The 16,659-nt window shown below is 36.8% G+C and overlaps 1 protein-coding gene across 1 annotated transcript in view; it reads left to right on the forward strand.

Moving 5' to 3' along the window:
• LOC112923649 (transmembrane protease serine 11G-like) overlaps positions 1-4,207 on the forward strand; it is a 28,974-nt gene extending 24,767 nt beyond the window's left edge. The window contains exons 8-9 of the mRNA XM_026003490.2: positions 147-289; positions 2,397-4,207. Of these exons, the coding sequence (XP_025859275.2) occupies positions 147-289; positions 2,397-2,558 (305 nt within the window). The 3' untranslated portion in view covers positions 2,559-4,207. The remainder of the gene's footprint in view (positions 1-146; positions 290-2,396) is intronic.
• Positions 4,208-16,659: the final 12,452 nt, after the last annotated feature.

A 16,659-nucleotide genomic window follows, 5' to 3' on the forward strand; every position in this document is an offset into this window, starting at 1 on the left:
TATAACTTTAACCTTAGCATTGTCATTAAGCTCAGAGTCCTACAACTTCAAGACATATGCCTTATCACTGATCCATCGTTTGTAAGATACAACAATTATCATAAGCAATAACATGAAAATTCTTCATCTACTTTTTTCTTCTTTAGGTCCCTTTCCCAATGCTCTGCGACAAGTCGAAGTAGAGATCATAAGTAACGATATATGTAATCAAGTTAATGTATATGGTGGTGCCGTATCATCAGGAATGATATGTGCTGGATTTTTAACAGGAAAACGAGATGCCTGTGAGGTAAGAATAGACGCAGATCCACACAAGTGCATTTGTTGAATAGAGGTGGCGTTACTGACCATAGGCCAATGTCACTTCATATGACTCCATATAATTAAGTTGTGGAGGAGACAGGAGAATGTAAAGGGAGGGAATGGGAGACCTATAAGAAATGCTCCTCATTTAACATCCTATTACTGTTCAGAACCACATGTAAAAAATGACCATCAGTTGCAAATTAGGGCTTTCATTAGAGGGAAAGAAAATCCTAGAAGCAGATAGTATAAACCAAGCCAGAAAGCACACAATCATTGCTTCAAGTCACAGTGATAACAATTGGGTATCTAATCCCTACTACATGTAAGGCACTATGGAATGGGGTCTGCAGATATCTCCATGGCCAATAGACCACCATCATCTTACCAGTGCTTAATCCTTTGGGTTTTAGCAGTGTACATTCAGATAGAATTACACTATTAGGGAAAAATATATTTATCTACACTCACTCATATTAAAGTGTCACTTCACAAATTATATCTTAAAATTAACTAAATAAATAGCATTTTCCCAAACCATACAAAACATTAAGTATTAAGCATTTAAGGAGAATATCAGTTTTAAAGTCAGGGCACTTAAAAGACTAAAAATAAGTAACTAAAATACTAAAGATTTTGACTTGGGGTCCAACAGTTTAGCAGTTCTTAAAAGATTAGGGAATGTTTGAGAATTTGATTCGTACACCTGTGTTTCCTAAATGTATAGGTGGCACTATTGATCTGCCATTGGCTGTCTGTAATGCGATATAATAAACATTCATTCACTTATTCATTCAGGGCTTTTTTTTATTTTTTTGTAAGTTGCAAGGTAATGTGGCAATTACTGAAGGAAACATAAACATAAAAAAAAAAAACCTATGTTGAATTCACAATGGATTTACATTCTAGTAATGTAGCACACAAGTAACAAAAAGAACAAAAACCTAGGATTTGGCTACATATTCTAGAATATAAGATCTTCTTCCACTCACTTTACTTCCTGAGGAAAAGCAGAAACAACAGGTGGTCCATGATACAACTGGATCACATTACATCTGAGCAGGAATATAAATTTACACAAGAGCAAATGTTCTCTTCCATTGGTCTGTGCTTCCTTGCTTCCTTCATCGGTAGCAAAGTAAAATACTGAGGACCTAAATGAGATGTCATCCTACAGCAAAGGAGCTGACGAGCATTGTGTTTAGTAGACCAGAGTTTTCATACTCTGTCCACTGAGCTCTAAAGTGTACTAAGAAGCATGGAAAGGGAAGGGAAGAGAACTAAAGGCACAAGACTCTAGGACCCCCGGCCTGCTTCAAACAGGATCATTTAAAAATAAATAAAAAACAGGATCATTTTTTTAAATAGAAAATAAGTCTATAAGGGGCTTCCATATAATGCTTTATTCGAATGAATAGGTTCATTGCTAAAAAATAATTTCAAAAATTATTAATCTAAACCTTAGGTTAAAGATATCAGGGAAGTCCTCCAGATTCACACACTTCAAACCAGTTCTCTAGGGCTAGGGATTAAGTCTTCATTTGGAAACAAAAGCCTGTCTGTAATAAATAATGCACTTTGCCTGGGGTGCCTTTTGCATTTATCTTTCTCCTTTCAAACCTATTGCTGAACAACAGTATAACATCCAGGACAGTTTCCTATCGACTAGTGTGAATGGAATAGCGTGCAGTTCAAATTTAAAGCAAGTGATTATATCTAGCAAACAGGACAGGAGGTGACATATAGTTGAGCCTTGAAGTCATTTATGTAAGAATTGTATGCCTGGACTTAGGTTCAGTTTGTGCTTCCTGTTTAGAAAGAGCAAAACTAAAAACTACACAAAGAGAAAACTTAACTTTATTCACACTACCCTCCAAATGAAGACATCAACACAGATAAGCGAAAGTAGTAAGATAAAAAAGAGTTGTAAGTGATATACTCTATTGTTACATTAATATTGATGGCAAGTAAAAATAGAATTCATTTTATACATTCAATTTAAAATATTAATTTAGTAGATATTCACAGGCTCATTAACTTGCATTTTTTACTCCTCTTAATTTATTACATTGTGTACATTTCTTCTTCTCTAGGGTGATTCTGGAGGACCTCTTGTTATAGCTCGTGATAGAAGCATCTGGTATCTTATTGGAATAGTAAGCTGGGGAATAGACTGTGGAAAAAAGAACAAGCCTGGACTTTACACCAGAGTGACTCGTTATCGGGACTGGATTAAATCTAAAACCAACATCTAATGCAACAATCACCTCTACATCCGCAGTGTAAATGAGGTCTCTAGGAAATTGTGCTTAGTATGTGTTGCCATGTATACTGTCATTGAGTTCAAGATGCAAATAAGCATAATTTGACAACACGCCTCTTAAACATGAGAAAAGCAGACATTCTTTTACATCATTTGAAGTGCTTTGCTAACCATGAGCGTACAAGATACTGTCAACTCCACAAATATCTGCCCACTGCTGCTAAGTGTCTCTCATTATCTCCTTGCTCGTCTTCCTGTTCCTACTACATACTTCTTTTTTTAGAATAATCCCATTTAATCAGACAAATACCCACTGGCTAAGCATTCTCTATTTTTCTCCCTGACAGGGCATGCTGCCCTTCCCTGACTCCACAGTTTTTAACTTCTCCACTAAATAATCCTCATTAAGAATCTGTAGGCTCATGGTACTAGACAAATCAAGGTAATTCGTTTTGGCAAATGCTAACACAAATGTGGTGGGGCACTAGGTGGGAACCTGGGACTTACAAGATGGCACTGCTATGAGTCCTTCCCTTTTGTCCTCAGATGCACACGTACCTCTCTTTGAAACATGAAGAACATTGACTTTTACATTTACACCCAATAGTACAGATTTTAAACTCTTTAAACTACTACCTAATATATACCTTGGAACAATGAATACATCTGTAGACCAGACAACAAAACCGGAAACAATGCCTAGCACAGGGTTCTGTTCTACACTACCCCAAAATGCTTTTTTGATATTTAGGGAAAAAAAAAAACCCAAAATTTCTTGTCCTTATTGTTAGGTGGAAACAAGAAGAGAAAAAGGACTCCGAGAAGGAGCTACTTTCCATCTCTAAAAATGAGAGAAGTTCCAAACCTAATGTAAATTTACTTTCCACTTCTGGTTTTTTTTTCTTTTATTTATATATGATAGTCACACACACACACAGAGAGAGAGGCAGAGACATAGGCAGAGGGAGAAGCAGGCTCCATGCACCGGGAGCCCGACGTGGGATTCGATCCCGGGTCTCCAGGATCGCGCCCTGGGCCAAAGGCAGGCGCTAAACCGCTACGCCACCCAGGGATCCCTCCACTTCTGTTTTATTATATCTTAATGCATTTTATTTTCTAAATAGTTTTATTTTCAAACAACTTCAGAACATGTAAGGAACCCACAGAATAAGAAATCAGTATAAATTACATATTTGTAAATAACTTGAGAAGCCAGTATAAAATTCGACATCCACAAACAATTTGATACAAGATTTTGAAAAAGACCTTACTGCCTAATATTTAAATTTCCTATTAAGAAAGTGCTGGCATTCTTTGACGTATGGTATTTTTAGAGAATATTCAAATAATTTAGAAAGTCTCTGGAGAGATTTAACTTGTATGATAAAACAGTCATTTTCATATGTATTTAAATGTATATTTTGTGACACAGTTTATGACTATGGACTAGTATGGAACAAAACTCAAACCTCTTCTGTGCTTCTAAATCCTTGCTCCGCCCTCTCCATTATGATTAATTTGGCTAATGAAATAACTGCTGCGCTAAGATTTTCTTCTGAGTTTTATATCAGCTGAGAGTCTCTCTTGTCCCACATACATAATATTATATTGTATACATTAAAATATATTTATAATAATAAACTCAAGCTAATTTTCTTTGAATCATGACTATATTGCATTATACTTTTTCAACTTTTGCCCTACTGACATTAGTCAAAGATAATTCTTTATTGTGAGGGAATGTGGCAGCTATCCTGTGAATCATAGAACATTTAGCTACATTCCTTACGGCTATACACTGTGCCAGTAGTAATTCCCACCAAGTTGTAACAACCATAAACTTATCCAGATATTGTCAAAAGTCTACCAGGGAGGCAAAATCACCCCCTAAGAACCACTGCCATTGTATCAACAGTCAGAGGAAAAAGTCATTATTAAAAACCTTACAACCACAATTTCCTTACATGGAATGTCTGAGAATATCTTTCATCTCCCCCACCCCCCACTTTTTTTTTATAATGTTGATGTGTTGGGAGTTCTAAAAGATCGTCCATGATGATCACACTTATATCTAAACAATCCTAGCCAAATTAAGATCATTTGGAAACTGAACCTGTTTGGGAGGCTGTTTATATAGATCTATTGAGATAGAGATCTATCTATAGGTAGATCTCAATTGATGTGTATAGATATAGAGAAATCTATATAAATTTCTCTCTAGAAAGAGATTTGTCAAATATCTAAATCCTGAATAATCATACCATGTATATTCTATTTAATATTCTCAGAATGTATAAATAGATACTGCTGGGAAAGAGATTTACATATTCAGCTAAGGCCGAATAGCTCAGTCAGTCCTCCACTAGCACTGCAGAGTGGAGAATAGGAAGTGGATGGCATCACATCCACTAAAAACTGAACTATCCGATATGGTAGTCACCAGCCAAGGGACTATTTAGATTTAAATTCATTAAAATTAAATACAATTAAAGTTCATTTCCTCAGTCATACTAATATCATTTCTAATATAAAATAGCCACATGAGGCTAATGGCTACCATATTGGGCAGCACCGATGTACATCATTTCCATCATCATCAAAGTTCTATGGACATCACTGGCCTAGAGCACTGTATAAACACATAAACCACATACTCATTCATCTAACAAACATTTCTGGAACCTCCTGTGTCAGACATTGGATATTCTAGACATTGGGTATGCAATTGTATATAAAACTAAGTTCTGAGCAGCCTGGGTGGCTTAGTGGTTTAGCGCCGCCTTCCGCCCAGGGCATGATCCTGGGGACCAGGGATCGAGTCCCATGTCAGGTTCCCTGCAAGGAGCCTTCTTCTCCCTCTGCCTGTGTCTCTGCCTCTCTCTCTCTGTGTCTCTCGTGAATAAATAAATAAAATCTTAAAAAAAAATAAAACTAAGTCCTGTTCTCAAGACCACATAAAGAGGTAAAAGTATCTTTGGTAATGGCTCTTGAAAATATCAAAGCCTTTGGGGAGTATGGCTGGCCATGTACAGCATGATGACTTCTAGACTCTTCTTCTTCCAGTGTCATTGGCCCACTAGTAGAGAGTGTTCTCTGTATAAGCTGTATCAGGCCCACCAGAGACCCACAGGTAGACTGAAGTGGTCACAAAGGGGTATGGGTTTTTAACCTTCCTTAGACAAGGATCCCAGCACTTCCTCAAGCAATGGTATATTAAAGAATCAAAAATAGTTTTCTGGTGCTTTTTAAGTCAACAGAGAATTTCTTATTACCCAGGAAACTATATTAATGGTAACCAAACAAAAGAGTAGCAAATAATAGAGGAGCATCAGAGTAACTTAGTCACACAGATTAAAAATATAAAAAAATATGTTAAGCAAAAAGCCAACCCAAGAAAAACGGGACTGGATTGCACAACCTGTCAGTATTGTTTCATTGTAGATAAATCCAAGAAATGTAGAAACAACAGATCGCTATGATCCAAATCCATGTTTATTAAAAACACTGTAAGGCACAAAGAAACATAGATCAAATGTGTTACTATGCTGCCATCTCCTGGTCTACATAATTTTTAAATATACTTTATTGTAATTGCAATTCAAGCTCTAAAGTTACACAAGCTATTTTCCAACATAGAGTAGAATATAGAAAAATCTGGCAATCTCTCCCCAATTTTCTCCCGAGGTAATAGAAGTTTAAATTTTTGTATATCCTATAATATTGTTCTATTTCTACAAATATAAAGAAATATGTTTATTCACTTATAAAGGGCCTACCCACTTTTTAAAAAACGATCGTATCATTTAATATGCACACACATATATTTGCATATATTTACATGCACTACATATATACATACACACACAAACATATTCTTTTCCTCAAAAAAAGGAAAAAAAAATATATAGTATCTGAGCTTTTGTTTCCACCAAAACAATAAACTAGCATAGGATACTTATTCCTTCCAAATCAACCAGATCAGATAAGCTTTAGAAGAAAGAGGCAAACATGGATTCCTGGCCAGGAAATAATAATAAAAGTAAGAGGCTAGGACACTGGGCCCTCTTGAATTGAATTATGGAGGGAGCATAGGTGTCTCAGAGTGGAATGAGAGAATAGTTGAAAAACATGTGTTAAGTTATAGTCTTGCGGCCCCCAACCACCCTGCCTGCCTTGTACTGCCTTAACAATGCATTCACTTGGGCGCCTGGGTGGCTTAGTCAGTTAAGCATCTGCCTTTGGCTCATGTCATGATTTTGGGGTCCTGGGATCAAGCCCTGCATTGGGATCCCTGCTCAGTGAGGAGTCTGCTTCTTCTTCTCCCTCTGCCACTCCCCAACCCTCTGCTTGTGCTCATTCTACCATAAATAAATAAATAAAAATAAATAAATAAATAAATACATACATACATACATACATACATATCTTTTTAAAAAATCAAATAAAAACCTTTTAAAAACAATGCATTCACTTGCCTTTCTTTAGAAAGAGAGAGATAAAGAAAGCATGGGGTCGTGGAAGAGAGGGGAAAAGGGAAAAGCAGGCTCCCCGCTGAGGAGGGACCCCCAATGCCACCCTCAATTCCCTCTCAGGACCCTGGAATCACGACCTGAGCAGAAGGATCTTGAGATCATGACTGAGCCACCCAGGTGCCCCACATTCACCTGCCTTTTATTCCAGAAACTAATCACAGCAATCCAGACTACCAATTTTGAGAGTATCAGGGCAAGCACTTACTAAGAGGAGAGATCTCTAGAAAAAGTGGGATCAGTTTTGTAATTTCCCCTGAGCACAAAGAGGACAAAAGTATCAATCGAAGAAAAATATTCACTCAAGGCAGGCATATTGCTATTGCCTCCTTATATAGTCCTTATGTGCTATAAGAGCTTTTATCACGTAATAGCACAATAGGAGACACTAGGAGAGCAGTAGCATGCCAATTTAAATTACATTGACAACCTTTTTTTTAGTAAGAATATTTTGTGACAAATCCCAACTTTATTTTTTTTAAAGATGTTATTTATTCATGAGAGACACACAGAGAGAGGCAGAGACACAGGCAGAAGGAGAAGCAGGCTCCCTGTGGGGATCCCGATGTGGGACTTGATCCCAGGATGCCAGGATCACGCCCTGAGCTGAAGGCAGTCGCTCAGCAGCTGAGCCACCCAAGCATCCCAAATTCTAACTTTAAAAGTATAGATTTGGGCATGAACAACTGTATACAATTTTTTGACATAGTGAATTACTGAAATCTATTTTTAAGGGCCAGATTTGTATCAAGAGCCATTCATATAGTAGATCTAACTGGTAAAGATCAGGGCCTTTTTGAATCAGAGACACCTGAAGGGGGAAATGCCATCTTTACCACATTCAGAGGAGAGATTAGGCAAATTATTTAACATCTATGAGCTTCAGTTTCTATTTCTGTAAAATGGGTTTAATCTGTACCCCAAAGGAGAGTTGTTAAACATTAAACATTGATGATAATGTCCGGCTTTTGACAAGTACTGTTGATTTACAATTATTATAGTCTAACTAAATGGTTTTACTTTTTTGATTATATATTTGTATTGAAGCATAATTTATATTCAGTAAAATATACCCTTTACAGTGAATAGTTGAATAAATTTTGACAAATATATACAGCCTTAGAACCACCCCACAAACATAAAACACTTTCATCATCTCCAAAACTCCCTTGTAGTGAATGCTCTCCTGGCACTACCAGATTCTGCAAACTCTGATTTTTGTGTTTTTAAAGCTGAGCCTTTTCTGGAATAGCATATTCATGGAATCACACACCATGCCTCCTTTTGAGACTGGGCTCTTTTATCAGCGTAATGGTTTTGAGGTCATCTCATTTAATTTGCATATACATTGCCAGTCTCAAAGAAGGAAAATTATATTCAAAAAGTTAAATAACAAAAAAAAAGTTAAATAACTTAAAATTATAGTTAGCGAGATAGAAATCTGGCCCCAGCTCCATTTGTTTCAAGCTGTGTGTTTCACGTCTGCTATGTCATCTTGCCTTCCGTTAGCCTATAGCTTATTACACACTCCCACGACCAGTTCTGGAATTTATCTTCACTCACATCCAGCCATTATTCCTCTACCTTCCTGTAAACAAAGACCGGGAAAGCTAACAAGCCAGATGACATCAGGGCATAAAGGGGAGTTCTGAGCAAACTGCCAGGTTTTGCCGTGCAGATGCCCAGAGTAGGTCACCATTTCATCTTAATACAGTTCACCATTCAGTTCTTACATGTATTTGTCACACAGTTTGGGGAAGATTTTACATTACTCTTTCATTTAATTCCTACAATAGTCTGGAGAGATATCATTAATTCTGTGTACAGATGAGGAAGCTAAGATGCAGAAAGGCCAAGCAGCAGCTATGTTCGAGGAGCCAGGATTTACAGGCAGGTGTATCCCTCTCCAAAGTCTGGGCTTTGTTTACCAGGCCTTCCGCTACCCACAATGGAAGCTGCCATTCATTATTAGACAGTATGCTGGGCAGTTTTATAGACACCATAGAATTTAATTCTGATGAAGGTCCTGCACATAAATGGTATCAGCTCATTTCAAAAAGGAGGAAATTGATGCTCCAAAGGTTTAAGTAGTCTGTGCAAAAGGTTCCCATAACCACCAAGGAATCAGAAATCCATTCTTAAGAGTGTGTGCCATGGTTCACGAGTCCATGGAGCACTGTGTCGGAGGAAAAGGAGGGAAAAAATGGAAGAGAAAAACGTAAGTAATTATGAGTGTATAGTTCAATAGAATCAGCTTCACTAAGTGTTTCTCTGTTAAATAGTAAGACAACATAAGAAAATAAATTAAGGTCCTAATACTAAAAGTTAACATTTCTGGGAGCACCTGGTTGGCTCAGTTGGTTGAGTGTCTGACTCTTGATCTCAGCTCAGGTCTTGATCTCAGGGTCGCGAGTTCAAGCCCCGCATTAATATTTCGGTAGTGCTTCCACTGCACAAGGCACCACTCTAAGCATTTTACATATATTAACATGTTTACATTACAGAAAACCTTATAAGGTTGTCACTAGTATGATTCCATCTTACAGACATGAAAACTGCTAAGATTTGAACCTCACCTCTGATTCTAGAGTCTATGCACTTAAAGCATTCTACAGTTCTAAGGTTATTTTGAGTGTACTTTTCCTAAGTGTTAGAAGCAATACCCACTGAAAATCTTCATTTAAGATAGTGTTTCCCTGGGGTCCCTGGATGGGTCAGCCAGTAAACCACTGTTTCTTATCGCAGTTCAGGTCATTTGTTTCCCAGTCTTTTTATTTTCTTCTTTCTGGTAAATGTCTCTCTCTTGCATGTGCTCTCTCTATATATACATTTATTATGTGTGTGTGTGTGTATATATATGTATATATACACACACACACACACACACAGAGTAAATATATTTGAAATTTTTATTACTTAGATATGAATTGTAGCAGGTGTATTTATTACATTAAGCAAATTTGGGGGAAAGTCTGGTTTGGTATGATTTTATTTGTATGTATTCTCAGAAGTAGATATTTTTTAAAAGAAAAATAATTACATATATTAATAAATTCACGAGACGCTTGGGTGGCTCAGTGCTTGAGCATCTGCCTTTGGCCCAGGTCCTGATCCCATGATCCCTGGAGTCCCACTCCTTGCAAGGAGCCTGCTTCTCCCTCTGCCTATGTCTCTGCCTCTCTCTGTGTTTCTCTCCTGAATAAATAAATAAAATCTTTAAAAAAATAAAAATAAAATACATTTATTATACTCCTTGGATACATGGAGATAACTATTCAACAAAAAATTAAAACCTATTTCTTGAATTACATTATGACTCCAGGTTTTAAGGATACCTATTGTGGTTTTTTTTTAAAGATTTTATTTATTTATTCATGAGAGACACAGAGAGAGAGAGAGAGGCAGAGAGACACAGGCAGAGGGAGAAGCAGGCTCCATGCAGGGAGCCTGATGTGGGACTCCATCCCGGGTCTCCAGGATCACGCCCTGGGCTGAAGGCGGTGCTAAACCGCTGAGCCACCCGAGCTGTCCACCTATTGTTTTTATTAAGAGCTTTTAATGTGAAGGCTTCTTTAACATTCTTATATATCTACCAATAATCTTCTTTAAACTCTTAATCCTAGTGCATTCCTAAAGTATCTCTCATTCAAATCCTCACAACCAGTTTCTTTTCCTTTAACGAAATTAGTCAATACGAAAAAATATGTTGCTTTCTTGTTGGAACTATACTATCTCTAGGCTGTTTTCTTCAAGCCATTCTATGGGTTGAAGTTTCTCTGTTCAGACTTGTCTAACTAGTTTCATTTCAATTATTTGTAATTTGTTTTAATTTCTTTCAGCCGTGGACCTCTAATACATCTAGACATGGCATGCAGTTGATTAGAAAGTCAAACTCAGGGGGCACAGACCTTCAAGATCATATTCTTCCTCCTGCAGATGATGTATCGGTAAGTTCAGTTTCATTTAGCGAATGGCTTGTTTGCTCTACTGTCAGTGGCTAGATTTTCAATATGTCAGAGCACTGCCTGTGAGGCGTCCTCAATGGATTCATTCTGCATGGGTCCTGTGAGATTTCTGGAATTATTATAACATCTGCATTAATTAATCTCTGTAGATGAAATCAATATTTTTGTATTAAAAAATCATTCTTATTATTTCATGTTGCCATGTTCAACAGCTGGATTTTGGAAGTTATTGAAAAACCATATTGTCTTATGTTCTGATTGATTCTGGCTTTGGGAGGTTGGGAAAGATGTTCATTTGTTTTAAGCACAGCATCCTTTAAGAAATCTGACTGAAGGGGGGATCCCTGGGTGGTGCAGCAGTTTAGCACCTGCCTTCAGCCCAGGGCGTGATCCTGGAGTCCTGGGATCATGTCCCACATTGGGCTCCCTACATGGAGCCTGCTTCTCCCTCTGCCTGTGTCTCTGCCTGTCTCTCTCCCCACCCCCTCTGTGTCTTTCATTAATAAGTAAATAAAAATCTTTTTTAAAAGTGTTAAAAAAAAGAAATCTGACTTAATTTAGCTTCTATAGCATTTCTCTTTTGTTACTTTTCTTTATACCTTATAGTCAGTCCTGGGAACTAACATGGATTGGGAGGTCCATAGCTGCAGAGACACCTGCCTTCCTCATAGAAATCCCAGGATTCCTGTGGGAAGAAGGGAAACAGGAGATCCAGACTGGGGAAAGCCTGTTTACTTTCTAAAATTTTAAATTTAAATATTAAAGAAAAAAAACTCAATTATTTCAAGGTCTTTTTTTTCTAAAAGGTGTTTGCTACATGCAAAGGAGAGGGAAAATAATATTCTTTAGGATAACTTTATATGCAATTAAAATAGCGATTTTAAACATCCATGATGACAATAATACCTCATTATTGCTTAGATTTATGCCACTTTCAAAACATTTTTACATACATTATTTCATTTGATAGTCAAGACACCCTTGTGAGATCAGAATGAGTATCATTAACTTCCATTTTAATCTGAGCAAAACAAATTAAGGAGCTTCTTTAGATCTATGGAGTTGTATGATGATACAGTCCGAGACTTGCCATCCACAAATCCTAAGACTTACTGGACTTTTTCAGCATCCCTAGGTGGCAAGGATTCTAACCAGGGGAATTTCAGAGATGAGAGTTTAATACTAGCTCAGCCACTAAGTTAGTAGACTTCCCTGGGCTTGCTTCCCACTAATAAAATACACATTTGTTTTAGTTCTTTAGTGAGCACACAGTAATTGTAAAAGAGTTTCTGAGATCCTTAGACAGGGTTTACAGGCTTCACACATAATCAGCACTCCATAAATATTTGTTGAACAAATGAATGAGTACACACATGTAAATTCTAGTATAATATTTTGCTTATTCTTTAAAAGTCATTGAATTAAAAAATGTATATTTCATGTTTATGGAAACCATGATTTTGTAAAGAAGTAGTTCCAAACTTTCATATGGCACATTCTCCAAATTATTCTTTTTTTTAAAAAAGATTTTATTTATTTATTCATGAGAGACACAGAGAGGCAGAGACATAGGCAGAGGGAGAAGTAGGCTCCCCTCAGGGAGCCTGGTGTGGGACTCAAACCCAGGACTCTGGGATCATGACCTGAGCCAAAGTCAGACGCTCAACCACTGAGCCACCGAGGTGTCCCATCCAAATTATCAGGTATCACGATTATAGACACCAAAAGTCCTCTTTTCTAATGAATATTTGTGTGTTTATAGAAATGTTTTTGGTTTAAGGAAAAGATTATAGGAGTAATATTGGGGATCAGTGCTATTGTTCAGGATATCTGTGACATTTGGCAAAGAAAGAGGACAGTGGGAGACAGTGGATGTGTATGGTTTCTTTAACGTAACTTCATAGAACACAGACCCAGGATTTGGAGGATTTGCAGGAAATAGCAAGTCACACTAATAGGAAGACTTAAGGACTGAAAAAGAGCAAATGCTTAATAATTACTATGATATTCTGTGTTTTACCTACAGTATTTCTACAATATATTTCATAGCCGTGATCACCATTTTTCTCTATTGACAAGAAATACAATGTGGAAGTTTTCTCAAAATATATTTGATTCATATCTTCACTGTTTCTGCTACACTGAAACTTGGATCTCTTCACTATAAGTTTTGGGAACATCTCTACATTTCAGAGATAGTCCTTAGTGTTCAGACTTTTCTATGAATACCCATTTGCATTTGCATTTGCATTAGCAGTATCCAAACCCCAACTCTTTCCTATAAATTAATTAATTGGGTGATTCATTCACATTAAATATCAATTATTTTTCCTATACCAATGGCTTCACCTGAGATTACTGTCCTGTTCCCAAAAGTCTGGCATTGTTTTCTTCCTACAGCTTATCATCTTCAGCATTGCTTGTTAATAAATACAAATATTAGGGTTCCTTCTCATTATCATTCTTTAGAGAAAAACATAGTCCTAGGAAAAACGTTACAAATATTGATGATTTAAATTTTAATTTCATTAATTTTGGATACTCATGTCAATCAACTGTTAAATCACCAAGTTTATTCTCTAATATATTCAAAAATGCTATCTTCAGGGTTAAAACCAAAATAACGAAGTAAAACCTCCATTTTACCTACTGAACACTAAACTTTGTATAAATTGTCAACTACACTTTACTGTTTGATTCATTTTCAACAAACTCAGTGCCTCATATGGACTACCTATTGGCTTATTTAATTCTTGCAACAATCCTATGGTTAGATGCCTCTATTCTCTCCACTGTATAGATGAAAAAAATAACTGGCCATACATCACAGGCAAAGGAGTGAAAGGGTAGGGACTTGAGGCAGTCTGGTGACAGAATCTGAGCTTAATTATTAGTATATCCTGCTTTTCCTTCTTTTTGATAATTTTCAAGAGACAATAACATTTTGTTTTTTAATTTAAAAACTGAGTAAAGGATTCATAGTGCTAAAAAAGGTTCACTCGGTAGGGCTTTATCTATAGTCAACAAATTGAAATATATATTCATATCATTAAGAGTTAAAAGCTATTTATAGCATCTTCTTTGTTCTGCTTTCCCTCTTTTCCAATTATATGGCATACAGGGAATAATATACTTGTAGATAAAGCAGGCAGGTTGGCAGATAGGTATATAAAGTATATGGAAACCCAGATGTTAGGAATTTATGATCAGATGAGTATATAAATCCTTATTGGGTGGTAGTTATTTTTAATTATATAATAACACCTGCCACTTATTATCTATTTACAAAATGTGAATCGTTTTCCATACAGTATCTCATTTATTGTTTGCTATCCTCATATGAGTTAGCTATTATTACCCTCTTTTAAAGAAAAAGAGAGGTGGAGCAGATCATGATTGCCAACTTTAAACTCAAGCTATCCACACCATCCTATCCCCGATATATTCACAGGCCTGTGAAACATATTGGGCAATGACAACAGGTTGACCCACCAGGGGTCTAAAAATAAGCAACATTTGAACAGTTAACTACAAAAGGCTTTCACATTCATTATCACCAAGGTCTGTTACAAATGGGGCAGATAGCCTCGAAGTCAGACTGCTCGCTCAGGCCTTCCCTCCCTTTAGCTCTGTTAACTATTTTGCTTCACCTCTCTGATCCTTAGTTTCATTAATGAGCTGGTGATAAGGTTAGGTAAGGCCCACTCCACAAAGCTGTGATAACAATCCTATGAGAACTCCTGACCAGAAGTAGAAATTTGATATGTGCTAGAGTCCTTCATTTACTCAATCTATTGCCTCATGTCTCTGGGTAGTATTTATTAACAGCACTTTACAAATAGAGAAACTGAAATTCAGAGAGGTTTCATAAACTTTTCAAAATATATCTCAAAGAATTACAAGCAGGAACTGTAGCCAAAGTCTTCTGATCCTAAAAGGTAGAGTCTATCTGTAATACCGGGACATAGAGAGGATTTGTCTAGGCAGGTGAAGACTTAAAGGAATTTTTAAAAATCTTTGTCAAAGGCAAATTCCCTGTGTTTTCCTTTACTAAATTACTAAACTCCTTTCCTATTCCACTACCACACTCACAACACTTCTGACACCAGCTATGTGGGGGTTTCCTCCAAGCAATTCTCCATACCATCCAGGTGTTATACAATTCCATTCTGGCATTAACTAGAATTAGCACAGACTCCACCAGTTAAGGACTCAGTCTTATAAGACCTTCTCTGCCCCTATTTCAGACAGAAATCACAAGTCCAGGTTGTTGTTACCTGAGTTCCTGACAACTGACTATAAATTGGAGCTTCCCACAATCCCCTCCTCTAGTTTTTTTAATATGCTAGGATGGCTCATAGAACTCAAGAAAACAGTTTACCTACAGGATTATCAATTTGTTCCAAATGATATTAAAGGATATGTATGAACAGCCAAATGAAGAGATAAATATAACAAGGTCCAGAAGGGTCTCTAATGTAGGAGATTTTGTCTTTATAGAATTTGGTTGTACTACCCTCCCAGCACACGGTATACTAACCCAGAAGGTCTCCAAACCTCATACTATTAGGATTTTTGGAGGCATCATCACATAGACATGATCAATTATGAACTCAATCTTCAGCCCCTCTGCCCTTCTAAGAGGATTATGGCAGGTGGGGGGTGGGAGAATGAAGTTGAAAGTTCCAACTCTGTAACCATAGCTTGGTCTTTCTGGTGACTAGTCCCAATCCTGAAGCTATCTAGAAATCCACCTAGAGTTACCCCATTAGGACAAAAGACATTGCTATTAACCAGGAAATTCCAAGGGATGTAAGGGCTCTCTGTCAGGAAATGAGGTTAAAGACCAAATATTAGAACAAAATATGCTCCTATTGCTCTTATCACTTAGGCATTACAAAGGTTTCAGGACCCTATGTCAGGAACTGGGGCCAGAGACCAATACATATTCTACTATTTCACAGTTTTTAATGTTCATTTTTATTACTTTAGTAGAAATTTATTATTTGTGCTATTTAAAATATTTATAGAAAAGTTTACAATGCTTCATTTTTTTCAATCATATGGCACAAATTGAGACAAAAGCACTGTAGGTCATACCATGAGCTCATGAGGGTAGAATCCAAGTCTTATTCATCCATGCCTTTCTAAGCACTGCATGATGCCTTAAAACAAAATAGAGGTTCAATAAAAGATGGTGAAAAAAGAAAAAAAAGTGGATAGAAGGACAAATGGATGGATAATTGGATAGACAGATGGAAAAACAAAAGGACAAAAGAGGAATAAGAAATATTATAATAACTGATCAATTCTCAGAAGTTTGTTAGGACATATTTATAGTATATAAGGCATTTGAATACAATTTATTTTTCACACATGCATAGCATCTCAGCCTGGACCTTAACCTCTAATCTGATATATATTTACAATTTATTTTTCACACATGCATGGCATCTCAGCCTGGACCTTAACCTCTAATCTGATATATATTTACAACTTTAATAGACAGGATTGCATCTTGAGCCGAAAACATGTTAGGACTAAACCACACAGACACACACACACACGCACACACAAATGCACGTGCACACATACCACA

The sequence above is a fragment of the Vulpes vulpes genome, chromosome 2 (genome assembly GCF_048418805.1).
Source record: "Vulpes vulpes isolate BD-2025 chromosome 2, VulVul3, whole genome shotgun sequence".
Classification (NCBI taxonomy): domain Eukaryota; kingdom Metazoa; phylum Chordata; class Mammalia; order Carnivora; family Canidae; genus Vulpes; species Vulpes vulpes.